At 42.5% G+C, this 25,575-nt stretch overlaps 1 protein-coding gene across 2 annotated transcripts; it reads left to right on the top strand.

Annotated features, from left to right (window-relative positions):
• The first annotated feature begins 24 nt into the window (after nt 1-24).
• On the top strand, nt 25-22,145 carry LOC103475867 (uncharacterized). 2 transcript variants are annotated; one of them, XM_017308573.1, is made up of 21 exons: nt 25-114; nt 3,162-3,218; nt 4,666-4,899; nt 7,784-7,840; nt 8,040-8,238; nt 8,318-8,563; nt 8,707-8,844; nt 8,935-9,213; nt 9,311-11,859; nt 11,953-12,079; nt 12,454-12,559; nt 12,741-12,946; nt 13,985-14,163; nt 14,260-14,328; nt 14,427-14,575; nt 15,269-15,383; nt 15,463-15,650; nt 15,747-15,888; nt 15,967-16,093; nt 17,554-17,724; nt 19,642-22,145. In XM_017308573.1, the coding sequence occupies exons 3-21, from the start codon at nt 4,781-4,783 to the stop codon at nt 19,663-19,665; spliced, it is 5,190 nt and encodes a 1,729-aa protein (XP_017164062.1). In that variant the 5' UTR covers nt 25-114; nt 3,162-3,218; nt 4,666-4,780; the 3' UTR covers nt 19,666-22,145. The 2 variants fall into 2 exon arrangements, with proteins under 2 accessions (XP_017164062.1, XP_008426018.2); XM_008427796.2 differs by having other exon boundaries at nt 4,776-4,899.
• The last annotated feature ends 3,430 nt before the right edge of the window (nt 22,146-25,575 follow it).

The raw sequence follows: 25,575 nt of genomic DNA on the forward strand, positions 1-25,575 counted from the left end.
GCAGCTATTTAAAGGGATCTGAAACCGCACTGGTCTGGAGTCTTTCTAATCCTGTCCTGATAGCAACGTCAAAATTCGGACCTGAAACTCTTGTCTCTCGGTGGTCACTGTAAGGTAGGACCGGCTCACGCAAAGCACCCTGATGTTTAGAGTTCAAATGAACGCTTCCTATTTACACTCGGCGAACAGGAAGAGTGCGGCGAGCAAGTGTTTGGTGACAACATGGAAAGCAGGAAGCCTATAGGCCCAGTATGCCTTTTGCGTGAAACAAAAGGTGTTTCTTGCAGCGCACTCCTACGGGGTGAAGCTGTTTGTCCTGCACATTCTTTCCTAAAGGTTGCCTCACCGTGAAGGAGAGCGTTTACCCAACAGCAAACTTCACCCATTTTGCACATGAGATCATTTGGCCTGGAGGCTGGATTCCAGATGTGTTGAATTAACCCCGCCGCATATGGCTTCAATATTGGACGCACAGAGCCGCTGTTGTGAGGAGTCGAGCTTAAGCTGCGGCTGCCGACTGACAGCTCCGCGCGGACGGCGCGGCAAATAAAAGCGTGTGTTTCCGGCGTGCAGCGACGGGGCGGGCTGACGACAGATGGTCGGTCTGCTGCTGGTGCAGGCAAGCAGCTCCGGGTCTCAGGCTCAGCAGTTGCTTGCGAGTCTTTGTCTCAAAAGTGCCGTGAAACTGTACACGCAGTTTCGCGAGTAGAAATGGCCGGGCGTTCAGCGCAGAGCCACCTTCTTTGTGACCTGGGACAGCTGGACGTCGAAGTGACTCGCCCATCGTCTCGAAAGTCCTGCAGCCGTGATTTCGATCCGCGGGGCGCCGTGTTTAGAAAAGGCCGAATCACAATGCTGGTTTCTGGATCAGCAGGCTGTAGGTTGAGTGTGGGTAACATCGCAATCGCAAAGGATCCCTTGAGTGTGATATTTGGGTCGGTGCTACATTTTAAGTGTCATGCATTCATTTTCCGCACATCCATGATGTATTTGACCAGCTGGATGGATGCCAGGCGTCCCTGAGCTCCACATTGTATGTATAGGGAAAGCAGCTTAAATGAAGTGGGGACGTTATGTAAAGATAAAGAAAGAAAATTGTCCAGAGGACGTAGGTCAATTGCAATCTAAATTGTAATTGCAGTTTCCAGCTCRGGAGAAGCATCTGCACAGCACAACACTGTTGCCACGCAAAGTTCGAACGTCTCGCAGGACACCGTCCAGTCCAGTGTTTCTCCACCCTGGTCCTCACCGCCACCCTGTCCTGCATGTTTTAGGTATTTCCCTTCTGCCAAGCACCTGAATTGTATCTCTGGGTGATTAACAGGCTTCTGCAGCACTTGATGGTCGTGCAATCATTTGAATCAGCTGTTCTGGAACATGCAGAGCAGGGAGGGGTGGTGAGGACCAGGGTTGGTCCACACCGTTATTGTAAATATGCGGAAATGGTACGGCACACCTGCAAACCTACAAAGACATGGCTGTCCGCCTCAACCAACATGCAAAAATGCCAATACTGCATGTCACTGTTCCCACTGTGGCGGCAGCATCATCCCCCATCGAGCAAGAACGAAAAATCTGATCAGTGTTGATGGGGGAATGTTATTGACCTAGTTACCAAGTTACCAAAAAGGTAACTGGACCCAAAACATCAAGCCAGGGAGACGATGGAGTAATGTGTTAGAACGGTTCAATCAAAGTCCCGACCTAAATCCAATTGACTGCRATGCGATTTAAAAACTTCATAATCCTATCTGAAGTCAGCTGGAGTTGCTAAGTGAAGAGGACTGGACAAAGGGAGAGCCAGATAGATTTCTCGGTGGAGACACATGCTTCAAGTCTTGAGTGAGATTGGCTGAATGCAAGTGCATTTAACACTTATTAGAGTTTTATGCATAAAAATGCTGAATATTGTGCAATATTCCACTTCATAGTTTCGCGCTACTTGTGCATAAAATTGTGCARAAGTTCTACAGCTTGCTAACAGCCTTTTTTTTTTTTGGAAGTGCATTTGCGGCTTTATCTCACTACACGTTCACAAAATAAGCTCTGCATGCAAATATTGACTCGTTGTGTTTTCTCCGTCTTTCTGAATGTACGTCTAAATCGAGCAAACGACCTCAAAAAAAAAAAAAAAAAAAAAAAAAAAAAAGCCCAAAGCAACAGGCAAAGAAGAAGCGTCTGGTCTTTAGTTGCTCCGGCAACGGGTCGGGCTACCGCTAGCTTAATTTCATTCAGCGCTCACAGAAAGGTTAACACAGTGCAGCAGCTGCATCAGTCAGTCAGTCAGTCACACCACAAGCAAACCTGTGGAGCGAAAACATGTAGTACAACTGAACGCGCCGCGAGGGAAGTGGTGAAACGTTCTTCATGTGTGTGTTATAAATAGCCACGGGGGAGCATCTGCATACAGAGGTGCAGCCTTATCACCACATCAGCAGCGTGATTCTCAGCACAAGACTTCCTCATGGAAAAAAACCCAAAACAAAACTGTGTGTTTCGTTTAAACAACACCGAGTCCAGTAAAGTGCAAAAAAAAAGGGGGGGAAAGTACACCTGACTGCGTGTGTATGTATGTATGCGTGTGTGGGTGGGTGTGTACATTAGTGGTTTCTAGGCAGCTAAAGAGCTCACTGTGTCACAGGAAATGGGTCCACTTAAAGCAGTTTGCGAGACAGGAAGTACAGATCCACAGAATTAGCAGCTGATTAAAAGTAGTGAAACCGAGCGGCCTGGATGAACCCAAACATAGGGTGTCTCCCGCTGCATCTGCGTTTTCCTTCTTTGCCCTTAAAGCTAGGTCGCCATGGAGCGTGTCTTGCTTTTATTTATTTATTTATTTTTCTGAATGGCCACCGGCTGTGGTGACTGCWGGGCGCCACTGATTAGCGAAAGCCCGAGTTCACAAGCAGCGCTGCTGTTGCTCGCGGACGATATGACCGCTGCACAGATACGGAGCAGCGGAAAATACAGCATGAGAGAGAGACGCAAGAACAAAAAACCCGCATTGGTGTGCGTCGGTCACAGCAACACATGATAAGACTTTAAGCTTTAAAGTTCTGTGTCTTTTAAATGTGCGTGACGGGCCCTGTGGAGATGTTTTCTTAGTGACTCTCTCTCTCTCTCTCTCTCTCTCTCTCGCGTGTGTGTGTTTTTGTTTGCAGACTGTCTCTTGCGCTCACGTGGGAAGTGGAGGGACCGCTACACACCGACCAAGACTGGTAACCGCGAAACATTTGTACTTGTTTCAGTGTCACAAAAGTACATGAAAGGCAAAAAAAAAAAAAAAAGAAAAAAAAAGTTTTCATTGCAGTAAAATAAAAAATGCGTCAAAAGTTATTAAGTAAATGTTGCTTTCAAGGCACTTACATAATCTTGCATTTAAAAAAAAAAACTTTATTATGTTTATTTAGTGAGAAAACACCAGAATTAGAAGCTAATTGTTTTTTAGCAGAGTCACTGGTGATAAAATTCTTGACTCCCCAGCTGTTGATACTTTGTCTGTTCTCAACATTTAGTTTTCCTCTGTAAACACAAGGTCAGAGTTTACACACAGAGAGACATAATTAACCATTCCTCTCCCAACAATGTGTCTAGATCATCCAGATAATGTTTGCAGCTTAACCCTCAGGGTTTGTTTTTTTGATAAAGGCCTGGAAACTAAGCTAGCCACAGAAGAAGGATATTTGTTATTTAAAATGTCCTCATATTTCAAAACATTTGTGATTCTATATGGTGCAATAAGGTTCCCATGACCTTTMGGAAAAGAAACAAGGCCTCGGTWTCACAGATCCGTCACCGTACTGAAAAGGAGGAATAAGGTGCTTTCACCTGAATTTGTTGCGTTTCAAACAAGACCCAGCTGTAAAAGTAAAAGTTCAGGYTTCCACACTTTTCCAGTAGAGTTTTGTAAACCTTACACAGGACAGAAGAGGCCCTGTTTCTTTTTTTTTTGTTTTTTTTTCAACTTGGTGTCACTCCTAAATAACAAGTTAACACATAGACTTCATCTAATGGGTAAAATGGAGATTTGTCGACCTCCAAGATGCCGCTCTTTGCTGCAGCTCTTTGCTGCAGCTCTTTGCTGCAGCTTTGGAGATTTTCATTTACTTCCTTTGCCACCCTGGTCACTGTGTGTTCTGCTGAGGTAAACACGGTTCCTTGTTCAACCTGGCGGTTAACAGAAATGTTATATTTACACCCCTGGGAAACAACATAAATGTTACTAGTAGCTCACAGTGAACATTTTGCTGCAGTTCTCTAGCAGCAAAGTTKAGAGCTTTCATTTATCATCCTTTTATAGGAATAGATCATTTTTACMTTTTTTGTTTGTTTTTACAGTCCCAGTTATTTAAAAATACTGTAGATAAAGGCGAGTTTCCAGACGACCGAACACAATTTTGTGCAACTTGAATGGATTGTCCTGTTCATCACCCAGAAAAAAAATAAAGAAATTGGTTGCAATGAAATGTTGTTTGCACATCTTTAACAGTAGCGTTAGTAATTGTTCAGGCTGCTGTATCGTGGCTTGTTTGTTTTTTTGTTTTTTTTTCTTTCTCTGATTTAGTATTAGATCAGCTAAGACATTATATAAATTTCACACAACACTTAATTCAATTCAAAAACACTTTATTGTTGTAACTCTTATTAACTTGAGGCTCTTAAAAGACTTGTTGCAGATTGTGACCGCCGTGGGCAGGAAGGACCTCCTGTAGCGGTCTGTGTTACAGCGAAGTTGAAGAGACCTCTGACTGAATTAGGCGACATCTGTCCTGCAGGCTGCATGTATCACCCGGCGGAGCTCTACTCTGGCCGCAACACATGGGACCCCTACCCAGCTGGAGGGCCTAACAGAGGACAATGGCCGCCTGTAAACGGTCGCCCCTGGAGCCACCCACAAAGGTCAGCTGCACAACTCCTGCACAAAATGTTTTAACATTTTATCCTCGAATCAATAAGTTTACAGATATAGTATGTAGTGTGCTAAAAGTTTCTTTTTAGCACACTGCATGTGTATTTAAAGGTGCGACAGATCAGTCTCGGCAGATAAACCCACGGAAACTAATGTCCACTCGCGAGTGAAGAAGTGAGATTCTGTGCATTMAWTTTGAAATGCCGTGGTGTCGCACACCACTCTTCTGAATTATGTCGCTGTGGTTCTGCTAATTTCAAAACRTCTCACTTACTGCAAGCAAGCGAGCACAAACCGTTTCCTCGCAGCGGCCGCATCGTATCAGCGCAAAACAAGATGTCCTCGTGGAGCTTATTCAGAATGAATTTACTATTGACACTTCGTCACTGCTGCATAAGCTGAATGATGGCGGTAGAGTGCTGTGGAAACATTTACTTCAGGAGAGGAGCCACGGTGTCAGCGTTTAAATAGCAAACAATGTGTTTGATTACTTTTGGTATTTCTAGTGTAAGGTTGTTTTTTAAAAAAAAAAAAAGTCTCCAGTGTGTTTGAAATTGTCTTCTTCACGCTTGATTAAGACCACACCTTAACTTTCATAATCCTCCAAGAACAAGAGTTAAACGGGGGCTTCTTACAGGGATAACATTCCTCATTATGTATAATAGTGCATGACTTTATTTGAGCATGAATAAAACTTTCACAGTGTTAGAGGGGGGAGTCACTCACCTGCTTAAACAAAGAATAAATCATGCAGCTGCAAAGAGCAATCAATGTTCTCCAAAAAAAAACAAATCCAGAAACCACCATGCTGTGTTCCTGGCACATAGAGATCAGTATATGCTGTGCTTACTGTGGCTACTAGRGTGAAGAGACAAAAAGAAGTGCGCTCATCTTCATCTTGTTGTTTGGAGTGGAGGAAATTATGAGGTGTTCAGGTGCAGTTGGAATGCTAAATATATTTAGCAAGCCGTCAAAGGGAAGCCCTGGCATCACRTTTAGCGATGAGGACGATGGGGAATAAGCTCAAGGAGAAACTTATAAAGTTGACATGATAAAAGAAGGAGTCATAGTTATACTAATAATTTAAAAAAAACAAGTCAAAGCTTGAAAGACTTTGTTGAACTTCTAATTGGAGGAAAGCAGGAAAGAAAGCAGTAGGGGTTTCGAGTAGCATCATGCTTGCCTTCTCAGTGAAGTTAGGTGTTCAGCATTTCCAACAATCCGGACGTCGCCTGAAAGCCTCGGAAATCCTGGAGGTCGCAGGTCAATTTCGAGTGGGATCAAACTCAAAATCAGAGAACACCTTTAATATTGGAATCAAAATRAAAGTAACTGAACCATAAATTAAATMAATATAATATAAGGAAAACAAGTTTAGCCAAATCTTCAAGCTGGACCATCTGGCAGGGGGACATTCAATGGGAATCAGTCTAGGGTGTAAAAGGTTGCAYTTATGTTTTGTTGTTCAAAATGTTCACTAATTCACAATGTCCCCTTTATGTAAATACACAAAGAAAGGCAAAGGTAAAATGTTACTTTGCTGTACAAAACCATGCTTTTAATGTGTTGTACTGCGTGCTCATTTTGTATATCCGTACATACATGATTTTCTTTTCTGTCTCACGTGTCATCATGCAACATGAATCTTTAATTCAACACCTAACCGTTCTTAGTATGTGTTCATGACTTCCTCTGTTACTTACTCACACATATATCAACATGGACACGCCATTAAATGTTTGTATTTGCCTTTTGCACTGCATGGCAAAACCCAGGCAGGGTTTGGGTAGCTGTGCTGATTGAAAGAGAGCCGAGAGCAACCCTCATTGTCACAGTGTCGCTGTTGCTTTAAAAGCTCCAAAGTAAGAGTTTAGAGTAAACAGAAGCTGATGATGGAAGGCATTTTACCTGAACCAGCAGTCAAGGCCAATTTTCGATAAGCGCYACTTCACGTGGCTGACTGATTAACTGAAACTCCGATGAGCATATTCAGGGAAATCTCTCTTTCCGGCGGCGGCAGCTGTGATGATAAACTCGATGTCATGTTCAAAAGACAGAAGTGATGAATGAAACTGTARCATCGTCAACTGGCTGCTGCATCAGTGAAAAGAAGCCAAGGTGGAAACTGACAAACATAGTGAGAGTTATGGTGTGTTTCTTTAAGACGTTCACTGAGATCACTGTATCCTTTGATGCATTAATTTAAGGTACTGTACCTTTAAAAACTGAGCTTAAAGACTGTTCCTTTAATCTGACAAACATGTTCAGCAAACTAGACCTCCAATTTGTTGAATATGTCTATGTGCTTGTAAATTCATTGCAAAACCACAAAAAATGTCCAAGTTTTTTTGGTCTAGTTCAGGGGTCACCAACTCCAGTCCTCGAGGGCTACCATCCTGCAACTTTTAGATGTGTCTCTGCTCAAACACACCTGGATCAAATAAACTGCTCGTTTCCAGCCTATTGCAGAGWKGAATGAATGCTGGTGAGGGAATTCAGACATTTTGGAGCAGAGGTGAATCTAAAAGTTGCAGGATGGTAGCCCTTGAGGACTGGAGTTGGTGACCCCTGGTCTAGTTTCTAGTGCAAATGACTTGGTACATTTGCACAATAATAATAATAAAAAAGAGAGTAAATAGAAGGTAGGAGTGGCCTATGTAAAGATCTGTTTAAAAAGGCAGGTCTTCAGCTGCTGTTTAAACTATATCCAGCATCTAAACAGTAAGGACAGGTCATATTAGTCTTAAGAGGGACATAACCGTAAAAGGCTTTAATAGTTAATGTCAGAAATGTAAAGGAAATTCTAAAATTCACCTTTTTCAGATAAGCTAAGTCGCCATACTATGATTGATTTTCTGTGTTTTCACTCTACAGATACCAAGAAGGACGTAACCAGTCGCATCATTCACTGTCAAGTCATCTGTATAACAGGTGAGTGAAACAATGTATCAATAACACACTGATGAATATCGATGATAACGGAGTGRTGTGTATCTTACAAAAGCTCTATGACGAGGYAACTTCTTCCGTCTTTGTAATCAACAGTTGAAAATCCAATGCCAACATGTGGTTTGAATTCACATTTATGTAGCAGAACTGTAAAATAACTATCTGCCACTTGTTGACTTAGGGGGAACAGAACAGTCAACCATGTCCAGGATAAGGGCATCTCAAAGGGCCATAGACATCCGCAAAGAATTTGGGATGGTAAAGAGCAGCAATTTGAGGCCCAGAGCTGGCATCACAACTCTTCACGCTCGTTCCCCAACCAAAGCGGTAACAGTTATCTAACTGGCCCTGGACAACGCTATGTCGACTGGCACAACAATGTCAGCAACTATCTGGTGAGCATTGACAACTGGGGAAACCTATGTTTTGTATTTACAGTTCTTTCCCTGTTTCTGTTAGCAAGGGCATCCTCGCTTGAACCGCGGCAGCAGAGAGTTGCAGTCCCCGATGGACAGATGGGYGGCGTCGGACCACCACAGAGGCTTCGCAGGCAGAATGGCCGACAACAGGCACGGGCCCTGGAAATGTCCCACCCCTCACCAGCGGAGAGAGCAGCTGCCCCATCACAGTCCACCCCCTCAGCACCATCTATCTTCGAGGAATGGATGTCCAGCTAAAAGGAAAAGGGACTCTGACCCAGATCAAGTAATTAGAACAAACTTGTTGTGTTTTTTTTTGTTGTTGACTAATGTCTCCCATTCGTGAGTTTCTTTATTTATGAGAAACATTACCCCCTGTTGGTGAAATCCAGTATTGTATGACAGGGGAAGTTATGTCTCTTTGTACAGGCGTCTCATCTTGGATCGAGGCATTTATCTCCACCTYCTCATGCCCCATCATTGCCCAGCCACTACCGTTGCAACCAAGATGACAGAGCGGGTCCCTGCCATCGCTCTGAACACAGGACCTCAGCATCACATCAACAGGTAAACCAGCTCAGTCAAAGAAAACGACAAAAAAAAAACCCAACTAAACCTAGAACTAGTGCCACTGAAATCAATCCTGAAACGCTCCAGGAAACCTCGGAACCGCGTACGGGAGGCCCTGGCGCTGGTGACTCGGAACCTCCCAGCCAGAGTCTCCTCAGCAGACCACCACATTATGGTAACAAAGGGAAGGTCGAAGGGAAAATCTCAGTTTCACCAGCAGACCACACCCGTGTGCCTTACAGCCAGAAAAATCATCACTACCACCATCAGTGGCACACAAACCACCAGAAAGTTCCACAGCACAACAAACCACCACGCCCCCTGGAGGAGAAGGACTTGCAGAGCCATCATCACAAGCAAAGCACAGTAAGAGACAAACATTTAAAATTCACCTTACAGTTCAGAGAACGCAGCACACAATTTGCTCAGCAATTAACGCTGTATCGAAACTTTTACGTTTTAGGAACAGAAGCGGTCTCATTCAAGGTTCAATTCAAGGGATTCAACGCTGTGCAAAAACTCTGCTGCAGAGTTTTCCCCCAGTTCGACCCCTCTCTGCAGCCCTAAAGATGGCCGTTCCACTTCCAGCAGTCCTGGAGCTCCCTCCAGCCCCTCCTCATTCGCCGTGTCCAGTTGCAGGAGAGATTCAGCAGACATTCACCCACGCCTTCCGACTCTCAGTGAACAGCAGAAGTCTCTAGCAGGCCCCGGTCACATCCAGAGACCCGGCCTGACGTCCGCCACATGCCATATGTCTCGCTCTGGCTCAAAGTCCAGGTTTTCAGACCCCAAACACAGGAAAACCTCAGTCTGTTCACGACAATCTCCTGTTGCSAGGCCGAGGACRAGCAAGCCCGAGAAGGGGACGGAGGAGCTCAGAAAAACTGAGATCAAACCGAAGGTTAAGCTCATTAAAAAACAGAAAATGTGTGATTTTGCGAATGGAAATAACGAGGAAAGGAAAAGAAGGAAGAAAAAAGAAGAGAAAAGCCTAGATGAAAGGAATAGGAAGAGAGATAAAGCAATTAAGAAAGACAGAAAGTTGCGCTTGAAATTAAAAAAAATGAAGAAGGAAAAACTTTCTTCCATTAACGCTTTCCCCTGTCCAGGAGAGGCCAAACTGGACGAAACGGAGACGCCATCTTTGTCAGGAGTTAATCAAAGCCAGTCACTCCGAAGACACAAAACCCGGAAAAGAAGTGAACAGGTCAAAAGAACATTAGACAAGCCATYCACTTCCAATCCTAACTCTACTTCAAAGTCCATGCAAATCCCTCAAGGGAGCAGCATTCTCACAGAACTACCAGCAAACGAACATCCCACAGAATCTATGTCCGACTCTGAAAGTCTCCATCAGAGCAGCAATGTCACATCGCATTCAGGAGATGGAGCAAACATCAACTCTGGTAAAGCATTCCTTTCAATCTTCCGTAAAGCCTCGGCATCTTTCAGTACCACGTGCTCGGCTGGGTCAGACCAGGTGGTCCGCRGCAAAGACGAGAAGAAGGTGGGAGTTCTCAATGCGCCAGACCTTCAGCCCGAGGCTGTGCTGGGAAATCTCAGCGACACGGGAGACAACCATGCAAACACTCCTCCTGTGCTCAGTTGGCAGGGCTCCCCCGTTTCAGATTTTGAAGAAGACGAGGAAGAGCTGAAAAAGGGTGTAATCAGCAGACCTGTTCTCCAGCCCAGTCCCACTCAGTGCTTATCTCCTCTCCCTGCAGATAGTGAAAGCAACGGCGAAACGGATACTTGCGCTGGCGAACCGGACTGTTACTCTCTCGACAGCCCAACTGAGTTCTGCGAGCTGCCTTGTGCAATCAAAGAAGATGGTGAGGAAGACAAAGAAGAGCAGGAGAATGCAAGTAGCAAAGCAACGGGCTTGCTCCTGAATGACCTCGATCAACATAAAGCGGGTTTGGATGATGTCTTCAAGAGCCTGGCCACCTTCCTCGAAGGCCAGAGAGCGTCATGTCGTGGGGGTCCTTTTGGTGGGGCCACTTCAAGAGTGGTAAAGCATTCATCATCTCTCACAGTGCCGTCCCAGATTCACTGTGATGAGAATCAGGATCTTTGCCATAGATCATCTCCCGCAGCCTTCTCGGAGMCTAATAGTCAATCGCCTCCTGACTCTACCTCAGACTCGCTTTTGAAATCCCAAAGTCTGCCATTTCGAAAAGATTCAGTCCCTCATCCCAAGGCACAGGGTAATCAGGAAGAATCTGAGAGTTGTTCAGATGACAACGGGGTGGGAAAGAATAAGGAGAACCTTCTGGAGAGATCGGACTCCACACTTCTGGAGGGATCGTTGAGTGCGGAACTGAGAGTGACCACAACTCATACTGCCTCTTTCACCGGTGTCATTACCGTCTCCACCAAGGACGGGAGAGAAAACAGGAAAGAATCCAAGCGGACTGCTACAAAAAGGAAGAGAAAGCATAAAGACGGCAGAAGAGAGGACATCATAAAGATAAAGGTCAACAAAAAAGAAAGGAAGTGCAAAACTAAAGCTAATCCTTCAAAGGATGCGCACAAGAGGGGTATTTCATCCTCCGTGTCCGTCATCTCCAAAAGCTCCACCAGACCTCTTGCAGACAGCATGAAGGGCCAGATTCCTCAGGAAAATCAAACGCCATATGGTAAAGACATCAAGAGAGTCAAACTGGACACTGGGGATGCTGATGTGAAGGTGGAGGTTGGTGTGTTAGGAAAGAATATGACCCCAGACACCAATGCCTCAAACACAGGAACCTCAGCTGCAAGAATCAAAGCATCAGGTCAGTCAGGTGCCATCACACCAGCAAGCAAACCTCCCTGCTCCAAAGGTCCAGTGGATCCTTTGAAACTGAAAGCACTGTCCATGGGCTTGTCCAAGGAGCTGAAGGTGGTGCTGATTAAAATGGACAGTGCCGGGAGACAAACATTTAACATATCAGAGCTGGAGGAACCCAGGATCCCAATGTCGAAGCTCAGCATCGTAAACACAGCAGCTGAAGTGCTCGGAGCGTGCAGGTGAGTGGTTTCACAAAGACCTAAATACGCTGTTGACAATTTCCCCATCGCTGTCGTTTGTGGATATCTGATGTTTCGCTGTGCTTGCTTTAGGGGAGAAAGAGTGAAGGAGAAATTCAAGGAGTCGTACCTGCTTCCCTCGTTCTGTGTCAAACCCAAAATTGCYATCGACATCCCCATTCCACGGGAAAAGCTCAACCCACCCACTCCAAGCATCTACGTGAGTGCTCAGTAATTATTATCCTTGTGGCATTGTCTTCTTCTGACTCCAGAAACTGAAGGAAAAATGTAGGACCCACAAGCATGCTGTTTGAGTTAAACACAGCCTTGGAATAGCTTTGTGTTTTTTTTGTTTGTTTGTTTGTTTCATGTTTTCTGTCACTCGGTGTTTGATTTTGAGTTGACTCATTCTTTGGTCTGGTTTAGGAATCACACATATTATTTTAGCACTGCACTTTCTAGCTGTGATAAGGTACAAAAGCGTCCCGGTTAGGTCTAAGAAAATAACTCATGATGCACAAAAAACCCCCACACTTTTAATTGTCTCCATGTGTGGGTTCCAGCATTTATAATTGTACTCTTTTGCTTCTGCAGTTGGAGAGCAAGAGGGATGCCTTCTCTCCGGTTCTGCTCCAGTTCTGCACAGATTCCAAAAATGCTGTAACAGTCATCCGGGGCTTGGCCGGCTCCCTCCGCCTTAGTAGGTTTCGACTCGTGCTCTGGTGCATTCCATTCTTTTTGAGTGGTAACTTAAGTACAGATAGATGGGAGATACTGCAGGCTTTAAACTCAGTAGTTTGAAGATTACTTTTGCTTGAATATTTGTGTATCTTTGGTAATTAACCAGTTTTTTCTTTTGTTCCCTACTTGTTTTCTGTAAGATCTTGGTCTGTTCTCCACCAAGTCGCTGGTGGAGGCCAATTCAGACCACGCTGTGGAAGTGAGAACTCAGGTCCAACAGCCTGCTGATGAGAACTGGAACCTAAACGGCTCYGCACAAACCTGGCCCTGTGAAAGCAGTCGATCGCACACCACCATTGCCAAATATGCCCARTACCAGGCCTCCAGTTTCCAAGAGAGCCTGGAGGTAGATATTGTCTTCCGTAGTATTAAGCTTCTATTTCAATACAGTTAGAAAAACATGCTCAGCTACTGTGCTGAGCATGTAGGAGTTWAAAAAGTTACCAGTGAGATTTCTTGATCTTAAAAGCCGGTCCTTGTCTTTCTTAGAGTGTGGGAATACTTGTGACAAGTCTTACTTAGCAAGCATATGCTGTTGCATGTGAAAAACAAGCCAGAAGGACATATACGTATATCCTTCCAAAGATATTGACCCACGCTGACACCAGAGAGCTTAATTTTGGTCTCTTCTGAACCAAAATTTCAATCTTTCGAAGTCTTAAATTTTCACTCAAAAACCCAAAGTGGACATTTACATGTSCCCTCTATAGAAGAGGKGAGCAAGATTTAAATMTTTGTATAGTGTGGCCAGTGGTTTCCTTGSGGACTGGTCCCAGTTGCCTTCGGACCTTTAACAGGCTCCTGCCGTGTAGTTGTGGCCTTGTCYCTTACCGAGGCTGATTGATGGTCATTTAACATTTTTCCATTGCAATTTTTGCCTTCCCACCAAGATTATTGGTGACGATCTTTTAGCCCATTCCAACYTTGCTTACCTCTACAGAAAGACCAGGAATTTWAATAGCTTGTTGGTGTTATTAAATGGTGAACTTTAATGGTTAGAGTGAAGGAAAGTTAACCATAGCCCATAATATACAGAATGAGAAGAAAGTAAGAATGAATGAAATCTGTGTATCACTTAAGCACATAACCAAACTGAGGAAGCCCAAGTTCTGCTGGGTTTTTAGTTGATCAAATAAGTTTTGGACTCTGTGACTGAATGTGAATCAATTGGTTGGTTTTCTGTAATTATTTTTTTTTCCCAGGCTGATTTTCTGTTTCTACACAAAGCTACTATTASATTCTGTTTGTTTAATTTAACACAGAAATAAGAAATTCTGATCCTGATTTAGTTAGAAACTTTGTTCCTCTGCAAAACAAACATTTTCAATCTATTTGTGAAATCCTGCCCTAATCTCCAAGTTGCTTTTTTGTTGATGTTTTAAAGGARGAGAAAGAAAGTGAGAATGAGGAGGAAGAAGAAGAAAAGACATCAGACACATTAGCGAGCACAAAAGCTGCTCTGACTTTACCCAACWGCAAAGTCAGTCCCACTTTAATGACAAATAAAGCCAACTCCACTTCTTCCAGCAAAGCCCAGTTGGCTAATTCCACCAGCACTCCCAGGTAAGCAAACAGTTCTGGTCTGTCTGTGTAAAGAAATCCCTKCTCAGCTGAGTAAACAGCAGTCATCTCAGATTTCCCTTTYCCCCCCCTCCACAGCCCAGAGCAGAAAACGGTGGGAAAGATCATTAAATTCGGGACCAACATTGATCTCTCTGACCCTAAAAGGTGAGGAAGAGTTTTCAAATCCAGCCAGTCTCCTGGTGGATTGGTGCTACATCAGACTATTAACCGTGATTACATATGTACGTCATCTTTAAACCAAGGTGGAAGCCCCAGCTGCAGGAGCTTCTGAAGCTCCCAGCTTTCATGCGAGTGGAATCCGGCAACAACATGCTCAGTCTCGTCGGTCACACCATCCTGGGGATGAACTCCGTGCAGCTGTACATGAAGGTTCCCGGCAGCCGAACTCCCGGTCAGTGTGTGTCAGACCTGAAAGTCACTTCTGATTTTAACAGATGAGTCAAGACATTGACTGACTGGGACTTATAATGCTTGACCAGCTCTAGCCGGTGATTGGAAACTCAAAAACATTGATCAGTGAATCCGATATACTGTATAACTCCACAAGCAAATCGAAAGCAACACTTCTCAGTGTGGAAGTTGTTAATGAGTGAAGAAGACTCAGCTGTTCAGTCTGTATCAACGACACAGATCAATTTATAGAAAGAACAAGCGGCGAAGGAAGCTTCAAGAAGGGGAAATGACTTTAGTTTACAAACGAATAAATATTTTCCCATTTATTTTGAGCAGAAGTTGCACAAAGACATAAATGAGCTGTAACCCGCCTTGTAAAGGAGAAAAACGTGTCATTTCTAGTTGGGTTTCAGTGACGCAAAGAGACAGCTAGACTGTTGTTTCACAAGTCTTTTACTTGTTGTTTACTAAGATGGCTACTTTTTAATTTTCTTTGCAAACTAGACAAAAAAATTGCCTGCTGTATGTTTGTATTTGCAAACTTTAAAGAGAAGTCATAATGTGCTTGAATCAAAACCGCCAGGTCAGGACCTCACRAAGCCATTGATTGGAAATTGGCCTGATAAGTGCTGCGTTTCTAGATTTTTAGATATTATTACTGAGTCAATAAACGGCTTTTACTTTTCGCCAGGGCATCAAGAGAACAACAACTTCTGCTCTGTCAACATCAATATCGGGCCCGGAGATTGTGAGTGGTTTGCAGTACACGAACACTACTGGGACGCCATAAACAAATTCTGCGACAAGTGAGTATAAAATTCAATCAGCAGATGCCGCAACACTACCAGAAGTCTAATTTTCTGTCTTGTTGACTTCTTCCCACAGGCATGGAGTTGACTACCTTACGGGGTCCTGGTGGCCAGTGCTGGAGGATCTCTACAGCTCCAACATCCCTGTGTACCGCTTCATCCAGAGACCCGGAGATCTGGTGTGGATCAACGCYGGGACCGTTCACTGGGTTCAAGCCGTGGGCTGGTGCAACAACATAGCCTGGAACGTGGGACCGCTCAATGGTAATTTATTCATTTTTAAAAAAGGAAGAATTTGCAAAACTGTTAATTTGAACATCTTCTTAACAACTGTTAACAATAATTTTTTTGTTTTTGCAGCATACCAGTATCAGCTCGCTCTGGAGCGCTTTGAGTGGAACGAGGTGAAGAAAGTCAAGTCGATCGTTCCCATGATCCACGTTTCGTGGAACGTGGCTCGTACCCTCAAGATCACGGACAAGGACACCTACAAGATGATCAAGTAAAACRTTTGCCGCTGTCAATCTATCTGGAGGGTGAGTGAGCGTTTGTTCATCGTCCGCTTCTTCTTTCTGCGCAGACACTGCCTCATGCAGTCTATGAAGCACATCCAGATTCTGAGAGACCAGCTGGTGACCGCAGGAAAGAAAATCTTTTACCAGAGCCGCGTGAAGGATGAGCCCGCCTACTACTGCAACGAGTGTGATGTGAGTCCCTGTCGCAGTCGTTTCTTGTAAAGGGGTAGCTCAAGGTTTTTGAAGTGATGTTCTGTTAAAAAAGTAATTTAAGTCTTACAGGTATGGTGTRGAACTTTATTTGCATCTTTGGTTTGTATAAATTAATATCTTTTTTTWAGTCCTGGAGGCTGACTGTCSATAACCAACAGTCTTAAACAATGCTAATCTCAAAAATGTCATTTGATCGACGCAAATGCTTTTTTACGAGCGTTCAAACCATCGTCATGTTTGCATTAGACAACTCAAACTAACTCTGTAACTGCTGATTATTTGCATAGGATAGGTTCCCATCAAGTTATGAGAACTAACAAAGCCCAAAATTTAGAAAATCATGATACATGGAAGCATAATTAATGAAGCACGCATAGGAGAAAAGTGATGTAAAGAAAGCAAGTTATGCAAGGGAACGGYAACAASCARTGGCAACRAAATGAAGGATGGCAAGGGTTTAGCTGAATAGTGAAGCTTAAATTCRGGGGAGGTTGATCACTGGAATGCAAAACAGGGGAGGAATTACTAACAGATTGCAGCTGTGGGAGAAAGTAGGCAGAGAGGGGGGGTGAACTGAGGAGTTTGGCTCGGGAGTGACACGAACTAAACATAAAAAACTCGACACAGGCTGTAAGGAAAGGCAAAGGCACTGGGAARACAATGACCCAGTAAAAAAGACTAACACAAAAAATAAAGGGACTGACTAAAGTCTATAAGGATCATGCCAGAAAGGTTGATCTGAAACCATAGCATGTCCGATGTTTCCGATCATCATATCTGTCTGATAAAAAAGTAAACTATGTAAAAAAAAAAATTATTTGTGAAAACTGTTTTACGAAATTTGACCGTTTTTAGGTGGTGGCCTGGAAGAAAAAATATTTACAGTGTGTTCACTATGCATGTTCGACACATTGTCGGCGTGTTCCTTCCTACTGCAGATTTCCAGGTACACAGTCATTAGTTAGCGTTAGCATAAACTGCAAGGATGTTTTCAAGATTGAAGTTGTTTTAAGGTGGCACTGGTTTGGCCAGATGATGGCTTTACAGAAAACTGAACTACAGTCTCCACTACCAACTAATTAGTCACCTTATGCCAAAGAAAGTAGTCTTAAGCCAGCACAAGTGTGCTTTGGCTTTGAACTAGCAATTAGCTCTAGGAGCAACTAAACAACCAACCAATATTGGTCATTTAGTTGCTCCCAGCAGTAAACCTGCTAGTTTATTATTCACATAAACCACCAGGATATTTCAAAATAGCMTTTTTTATGGTAGAAGTTAGCATTTTTCTTGGTTCTTCTCTGACTAGCTTTTAGCGTTAGCATCTTGGACCGCTAATCTGGATTCATACCTGAGATATTRGCACCTCACTTYAACTATTCCTTTAATATTGTGCACATACATAAAATACACACCTGAGTGCCACTCCCGTCCCTGTGCAGGTGGAGGTGTTTAATTTGCTGTTAGTAACCAGTGAGAACAGCACTAAGAAGACCTACGTGGTGCACTGTGAGGACTGCGCTCGAGCTAAGAGCTCCTCTCTGGCGGGGGTGGTGGTGCTGGAACAGTATCGGATGGACGAGCTGATGAAGATCTACGACAGTTTCATGCTGGTCAGTATAACTTGTGAGAGAAAAAGGAAATAACGGAATTCCTCGTGACACTGATGTAATCCCAGATAAGTAACGGTGTCATGATTTCAATGCATWTCTGTGGTGATTTATAAATTTAATGGAGATAGGACCAACTTGGAACAATGTTGTTCTAAACAATTRCATATTATCAGAGTTTCTGTCATAACTGCAGCTACGAGTTATGGGTAAAATTCTGACCCGCCTGTAAGCGTCAAATAAAAACACAACTCTCATTTACTCRTCTTCTGTTTTGGCAGCAGCGTTACGCAAAAATCTCCAGTGTGATCTTTCAGATCAGTGTTTTCTTTGGCCAACTAACAATTTCAACRTCCAAATGGAGTCCTGTTCCATGTCATTTTCCTATCCCTTTCCTGTCRTGTCTCAAGATGCATAATGAAGGCATCGAATACCAGCCCGAAACAGTCTCAGCTGACAGCAATGCCATGATTATCAAACCTTCATAAAAGCCCCAGTTCAAGCTAATTGTCCACAGTGGTGGCATACCGACTGTCTGGGGCGAATCTCAAGAGTCGGCACGATGATTTTYATTTTGCCGCTTTGCAGTAAACTCCAGGGAAATTTACTAGCGGTTATGTAAAGATATTGTTGCAACCAGGCACACTGCCAAAAGTGAGAAACAGGATTTTAAAAATCCAAATAAAAATATTCCTTAGAAGCTAAACAAAAAAAATAAAGAATTTGCATTATACTGTCTATACATCCATTCACTGATTAGTTTCAAATCAGTGAATTGTGTGCAATTTTTAAATCGCACACAATTCTTCTCATCAAAACTTTCCACCACCTCAGACAAGACCGAAGACCTTTCGAATTAAGTCTGGGACAAGAATGACTTGAAGGCAGTTGGGACTGCAGACACCAAGATGGCCACTGGCAACAGCCTGCCCTGTAATAACGTGAAATCTGGCAGAGCCTGCGAGCTCCCTTTGGTTAAAAAGGCACATGTACCTGCCTGCCTTATTATAAAGGAATTAGAAAATACCTGGGAGCGAGGGCTGTGATCAGTGGAGAACAAATTGAGCTTTTTGCCATCAACTTGACCCGCYGCGCTTGTAAGAAGGAATAGATCATTTCAAATGATCTATTCCTGAAGAAGAAAARAAATTACGTTGATGAAGCGGCAATGTCTTCTTCTATAACAATACTTTGAGTAAATATTAAGGAATGTGCCTCTTACCCAATGGTCACTRGAGGTAGGCATCAACCCTTCAAGGATAAGCGGCTATAGACAGTGGAAGAGCTTACTAACAATCTGCAGGCAGCTGTGGCCACAATAACTACAAACATAAATGGGTCTTCTAGCATCCTAAAATACACTGTCCAAGTAACAGAGGAGTGTGTAAAGAAGAGTCACATCACAGCGCAATTTTAGCTAGTCAGAACTCRGTCGTGGAGAAAAGTCTGTAGAAAAAGTTTAAATTTTACATCACCAAGAAGCAGCCAAGAAAGCTAAAGGACTTACTAAGTTTCTGTAGAGAAAATCTGGTTAAAATTACTTCTGAGATATGAAACAAAGGTTTCTCCATCAAGTCACGTTTTACTTGGAAATCACCGGCTGACTTCATTTGACGACATGCAAATCATTTTTGCAGCTTTAAAGCGACATCCTTTGTCTGAGTCGTTGCTTGACATGGCGTCTCTCTCCATATAAAGTGATTTTGTAATTTCATCGAAATTAACCGACTTACGCAATCTGCAGTGGATCAAACTTCTGTTTTTTTTTTTTTTTCTTTTACCCACTGGACTCTGCATTATGAACCAGCTGTGAAACATACAAACAAATGTGTACCATTGCAGTTTTGAATACAATTCACGCAGGACAATCTTTTGTCTTGGTTCTTCCGTCTGACCTCTCTCTCGTCTTTCCTCTCTCAGACTCCTCCACCTCCGTCAAAGTGAGGCCTCCTCCGCGTCGCACGTCTCTCAGCCATAACCAAAACTCTAACGGCAGCACAAAAGTTGTCTCCAAGGTGGCCAGCTTCAGCGAACGCTCTCTCAATCAGCCAATCACGTTTACTCAGTATTGTTTACATTACACAATAAGGTATGGATACTCAGCCAATCCATCTCGATGCTCACCGTCTTCCCCATACCAGCTGCAGATTGGACGTGTGTTTTGAAATAGAATGACTAGACTGGTTCTTCTCACAAAAAGCATTTAATATAAGTTAAAAAAAAACAACAAAAAAAAAAAGCAAACAAAAAAAAACAAACAAACAATGTGAGCACTGATACCACTGAAAATCAGGTTATGTATGTTCAACGGACACTGCTGTGATTCAAAAGCGTCTAGTAGCCGGTTCTGTGTAATGATTCAGGTACTTTTATGCAAATTCAGTAGAACTTTTGTACACCAATCTAGTTATTCTATGTGTCCATGAATTTGCTGTGATTCTATTGTACCAGCAGGGGAAGTAGCTGATTGTCATGTTCGGCATGGTCTTGGTTTCTGTTCTTTTTTATTATTATTATTATTATTATTATTATTGTTTTGTTCCGGTTTTCAGGTAAACTGATATTTGTAATTCTTGTCTGTAAACTCTTTGAGGTGCTATACCAATCCTATTTATTCTCATTAGATACTTAACAAAGTTTTACCAGCCTAGAAGTACACCACATTGGCCTTGTGAACTGTATTTAGAGGTAATTAGCTTATAAAACACACACAAATTAGGTTTTTACGCAAGTACTAGCTCAAATTAAAAAAATTTTTTCTCAGTTTCTCTAAAATACGGGTTTACTAGAGGACTAATATGGTTTCATTCTTAGTTGGAAATCGACTGTGTTGAGGAGGGAAAAAGAAAAAATGTAACTTTTTATTGTGTCCGCTTTTTAACAAGTCAAGCAGAGATGACGGTTAAACGTGATTTGTACAAAACATGCAGAGAAAACCGACGTACAGTTGTCATTTTTACTTTTGGAATGGGGAATTTAAGAGTCCCGGTTTTATACCTCTTTTGTTGAAATCTTATTGTTTGTAGGTAACAGAGAAAATAAAGAATTGTAAATTGTGAATGAACATATGGGAGACACAGTGGTGTGCATAGACAGAGACAGAGAGCGKAGAGGCGGGATGGTTACTGAACACTGACGTTAGCGTCAGCGAAATGCAACATAAAATAGCATGTGCAAAGATATAAATAATCATAGTCTTCTAATGCAAAAACCAGTGATGCCAAACAGATGAACAGATCCTGCATCTCCATCSTAGTGCAATTCAGCTCCACACACTGCCAAAGGCTAGAACTGCACCGATGCAATTATTTAATTAACRATAATTCATTGCTCTCTTTTGATCAAAAATTTCTGACTTCAGAATTACTGCCACGCCATCAGTATCGGTTCGTAGATGCAGATTTTTCTCCTCAGGCGTCAGATAAATGAGATGCAGACGATGCCAAGTTAGACCTGGTGGTTAACAAATTCAGGATTTTGATCAAAGGAAGATTCTCCGCACTAAATTGCATCTGTTGTTGGGAAACGTTAATCTTTTTCTAACTTTGACAAACTAAAGTGAATAGTAAAAACAATGTCTCGTTTCTCTTACAAAGAAATGTGACAGGATTGGTAATCTCTAGATTAAGATTTGTTTTTATGCTTAATAAGTTCCAACTCAATATTGCAGATTCTCCGATCGGTTTGTCTTGGCAGTGGCAGACTTTTTKACCCAACTTGCGTTTCCACTGAGCGGCTTCAATGCAAATCTCCAACATGGGTCAGCTAGCCAAAAGATACTACAGTGTTCTGAAAACATGTTCGCTAAACCTTGTCTGGCTTCACCATCTGTTCCTCAAGATGTGACATAACACATTCACAATCTACCTTCAACAGGGGAGGTTTCCCCTGTTGGACACTCTCGACGGTATTTTTGTGTCGCAGTGTGTTGACGTGCTAAGCTAACGTTAGCATACTTACTCCGTGTTAAACGGGCCGTGCCCAGGACGTCCCTGTCAAAACTATATCAAAAATAGTGCAGCTCATTATGACTTCAAGATACAACACTACTTGTTTTATGACAATAAAATGTAAATGCAACATCAGCAATCCTTCATAGATATTTAAGCAAAACAGTTTCCACAGGAAGCTCAATTTGCTGGTGCTATCTGTTTGTACGTGCTCTCGAATGGTCAGTATTTTTTGCAAAGACCTAAGCGAAGGTTGATCGATTTGCTCACGGAACTGGAACTATATCACATTGAAATGGAGGTGTGGTATCACTGGCGTTAAAAACGATTATAATGACTTGCCCACGAATGCCAAGCTTCAGGGCTCAGCTCTGGTCTCATCGGTCTGTGCACACCATTTTCTGTACATACTGTATCCGCTTCAGGTTTATTAGAACATGTGTAATTTTGTTCTCAATCAACAGAAAAAAAAAARRAAAAAAAATCGGCTTTTGTTGCTGTCATTTGTTTCAGTTTTYCTTCGTTGTCATTGGTATATTCTAAATACACGCTGAAAGTATCCCGTTTCCTTCTAGTTTAAATTACTGCAATGGGAAAATTCGTCCCAACTTTTATACCTCTTTTTTGTTGTCAGTTATTCTGTTTGTTTTTCTCTCTCTCTCTTTTCTTTTTCTTTTTTGGATAATGGAGAAAATGATAAATTGTAAATGGTGACATTATTTATACTGTAAATGGTGGTTTGCTTATATATTTATTGCATATCAAAGGATACTTCACTTGAYAAGGGGCTACAAGGTATTTTAAAAGTGTAGTATGGTCATAGTGTGTGGATAGGGGATGTGCAATCAGGGGGGCAGTTTAATATTCATGGTGCTAGACCCCTACTTGCCTCGGTGCCCCCTCATCAAGCAGCATATATTGATGTATGGACATAAGATTCAGCTCAATCCAACCATCTGGTGCTTAGAACCATTTCAACACAGTTTACTAGAAATGGAATGATGTCTTTGTACTGTAACTAAGAGAACAATACAAGATTTTTTTTTTCTTTTGTACCTTTCTTCCATTGTATGAAATGCATAATCTCGTGTGGCATTAGTGGTTTTATGATAAGCATTAGCTGTAGTTGTTAACTCTTGACACTTTTGCAGAGACTCTTAGGGATGTGACTTTTTATTGGCGTCGAGGTTCCTGGTGTCTTGTCCTCATTAGTACTATTTGGAGGATGTAACGATGCTCTTCTTTACCCCCCGCCCCCAACCTCCTTCTACTTTCACTTGTTTGATTTATGCTGCACTCACTGTTTCCAAAAGAAGTCACTTAGAAGAAAACCTGAGCCAGACCTGTCTTAATTCCTCTGTGATTTTTCTGTGACATACTGTATTGTTGTTCAAGAAATTAAAATGTTTTGATAAACCATGCAGCAGCGACTCTATGCTTTTTGTTGCCGGTTACGTTCTTCCGCCAGGTCACTTCAACTTTGATGCTTTCATTGCTTTTTTTTTTTTTTTTTTAAGTGTTGATCATCACTTTTTTGTGGCATAAATATTTTTTCTAATTTACGCCACACAGGCAGAGGTCGACGGTTCTCAGAAACCAAATTGATATTCAAACCAACATATTCTTTCAAGTCTTAAACAAACCTCTTTGTAACTCAAGACAAATGATTCTCAAATTTGGGTCATATTGTGGTTTTAGAAAAAACTTGAAATTGTACAATTTAAGGAACATGTTGTACCTCTGCGTACCTTAGACTTTATTTTCCTCTTTAGCTAAATCTGCATCTACATTGGCGACCAAAACCACGGTCACAWCTATGATGTGGCACCAGGTGGAGATAATGTCAGCAACATCAAAAATTCAGAAGAACGTCTTGAGCACTTGCATCTAGATTGGTGGTATTGGATGATGCCTTAAATTATTGCATTGCCTTCAAAAGAAAATAACAGACATTGATTTATCCCACATTTTCAGGTTCAAATTTCTTATGTCGCTCTGCACTGAATGCGTCCCRACATGACAATTTTGTCCCYCAGCTGTAGTCAGGTCTTTATTTCCATATCCAAACCAGGCAAAGTGAAGGAGCAGTCAGAACATCTTAGAGTAATCCATTAATCCCAATAATTACATGATATGTAATGAAGAGTATGGCAGCATTTTATTAGTACGAAGGGTCCCATAAAGTTAATTAAAGCATGGACGTTTAGCGGAGCACAAATCAAAATAAAACATGTTCTTAACTTCACATTTCTGTGTTCAAATTTCATCTCATAAGCAAATAATCCTAAACTATAAAATGCTAACCTACAAATTTTCACACCCTCTTTCCAATGTTGTAGTTTTTAGAAATTATCTCCAGACTCTGAGGTAGAATATTATCTAGAACTTGTTCTGAGAAGGAAAACTAATAAAGACATTTTTWAAAAAAACCTAATGAATAGTTTTTATCATTTATTCATTCATGTGCTTACAGTGATTATCTGCTACTGTAATCAAACCAGCTCATATTGTCACTGTTCAAAGATTTAGAATTCATGGAAAATGGGAAACACCAGCTCTATCTTGTTTATCTTTAGATATTAAGTCTTATTTGTTATTATTATATTCTAGATTAACATTTGAGCCGAATTGTCGCAAACAAATCTTTTTATGCGTCTGTGTTGTGCTTCTGTTCCGTTGTGTTCATCCAATGACCACTAGATGGCTCCACCGGAGCAGCCAGTAACYATCACAGTTCYAGAATTTTCCACTATTTCACAGTTCGAGATTATCCGTTTGGTTCAGAAATATTTTCCAAGTAAAACTGAGAATGTCATGAACAAATATAATCACTGACTCAAAAGGTTTCCTCATGCGCCGCCTTGAAGTTGCCAGTCAGCATAGGGCAGTACAAATAGCAACTGTTCCAGCAATCATCCATAAACTTTACAGCTCACAGAGCATTAAGTGGGGAGTCACTTCCTCCTGTCTCACAATTCCACATATGAGGACGTGACTTTACCAAACCTGCAGACGCATCAGCATTGCAAAGTGGACATAACGTGAGGACAAAGCTGCGGATATCCCGACTCCAAGGACAGGAAGACTCCTCTTCCTCCACCAGCTCACTCAGAGACTGACATCCTCACACAAACAACACACAACTGTGGCATTGTTGACAGCCAGTACACAGACAGTCGACTGCTCCCACATCCCGACCCTGGAGCCTTAGTGTCATGGTCCCTTTTGATCATTGCTCTCTGTACCATGAAGCACCTATTCTTATTCTCTCCAGGGTCTTTACATAACTCTCCATGTGGTAAGTAAATAAACTCAGATCTCTAAATTAAGATGAAAAAAAAAAAAAACTTACCACTTTTACGCTTTGAACTGAGCCCATCTGATTTCTTATCGGTCCCATGACGCCTTTCTTCCCTCCTTCAGCCCCTCCGAAATTAGCCAGAGTACTCCCCCCCCCATCCTCATTTCCTTATATTTGCTGAAAGCTGAGGTCTGTTTTTCATCACAGGGGTCAGGGGCCAAATCTCTGCCATGCCTGCCTGCGAAACACATCTGAAGCCAGTCTGGCTTAAAGCCGCTGCCCTCTTCTGTTTTGTCGCAGAGCGGGATGTAGTTGTAGATCCTTTGATCAGTGCATCGCTGCAATCAGAAATGTGCATTTCTTAATGCCTTGGCATGAAAGAGCAAAGTGAAAACCCTGCACAGTTGTTGCACTTCCACAGCAGCCTTATCAGTATCTGACAAGAGGAAAATGAGAAAGTGCTCAGGGAGAGTGTAAATGGTTATGTATTGGACGGCCTACTCTGGACTTCTCTAATCTATCCAAATAAACACTGTTACTCCCCAAACCCCCCCTCCGGTTCCAGGGGTTATCACAGACCCCGGCAGCCCCCCCAAGCCCCCA

Source organism: Poecilia reticulata, linkage group LG14, assembly GCF_000633615.1.
Source record: "Poecilia reticulata strain Guanapo linkage group LG14, Guppy_female_1.0+MT, whole genome shotgun sequence".
Classification (NCBI taxonomy): domain Eukaryota; kingdom Metazoa; phylum Chordata; class Actinopteri; order Cyprinodontiformes; family Poeciliidae; genus Poecilia; species Poecilia reticulata.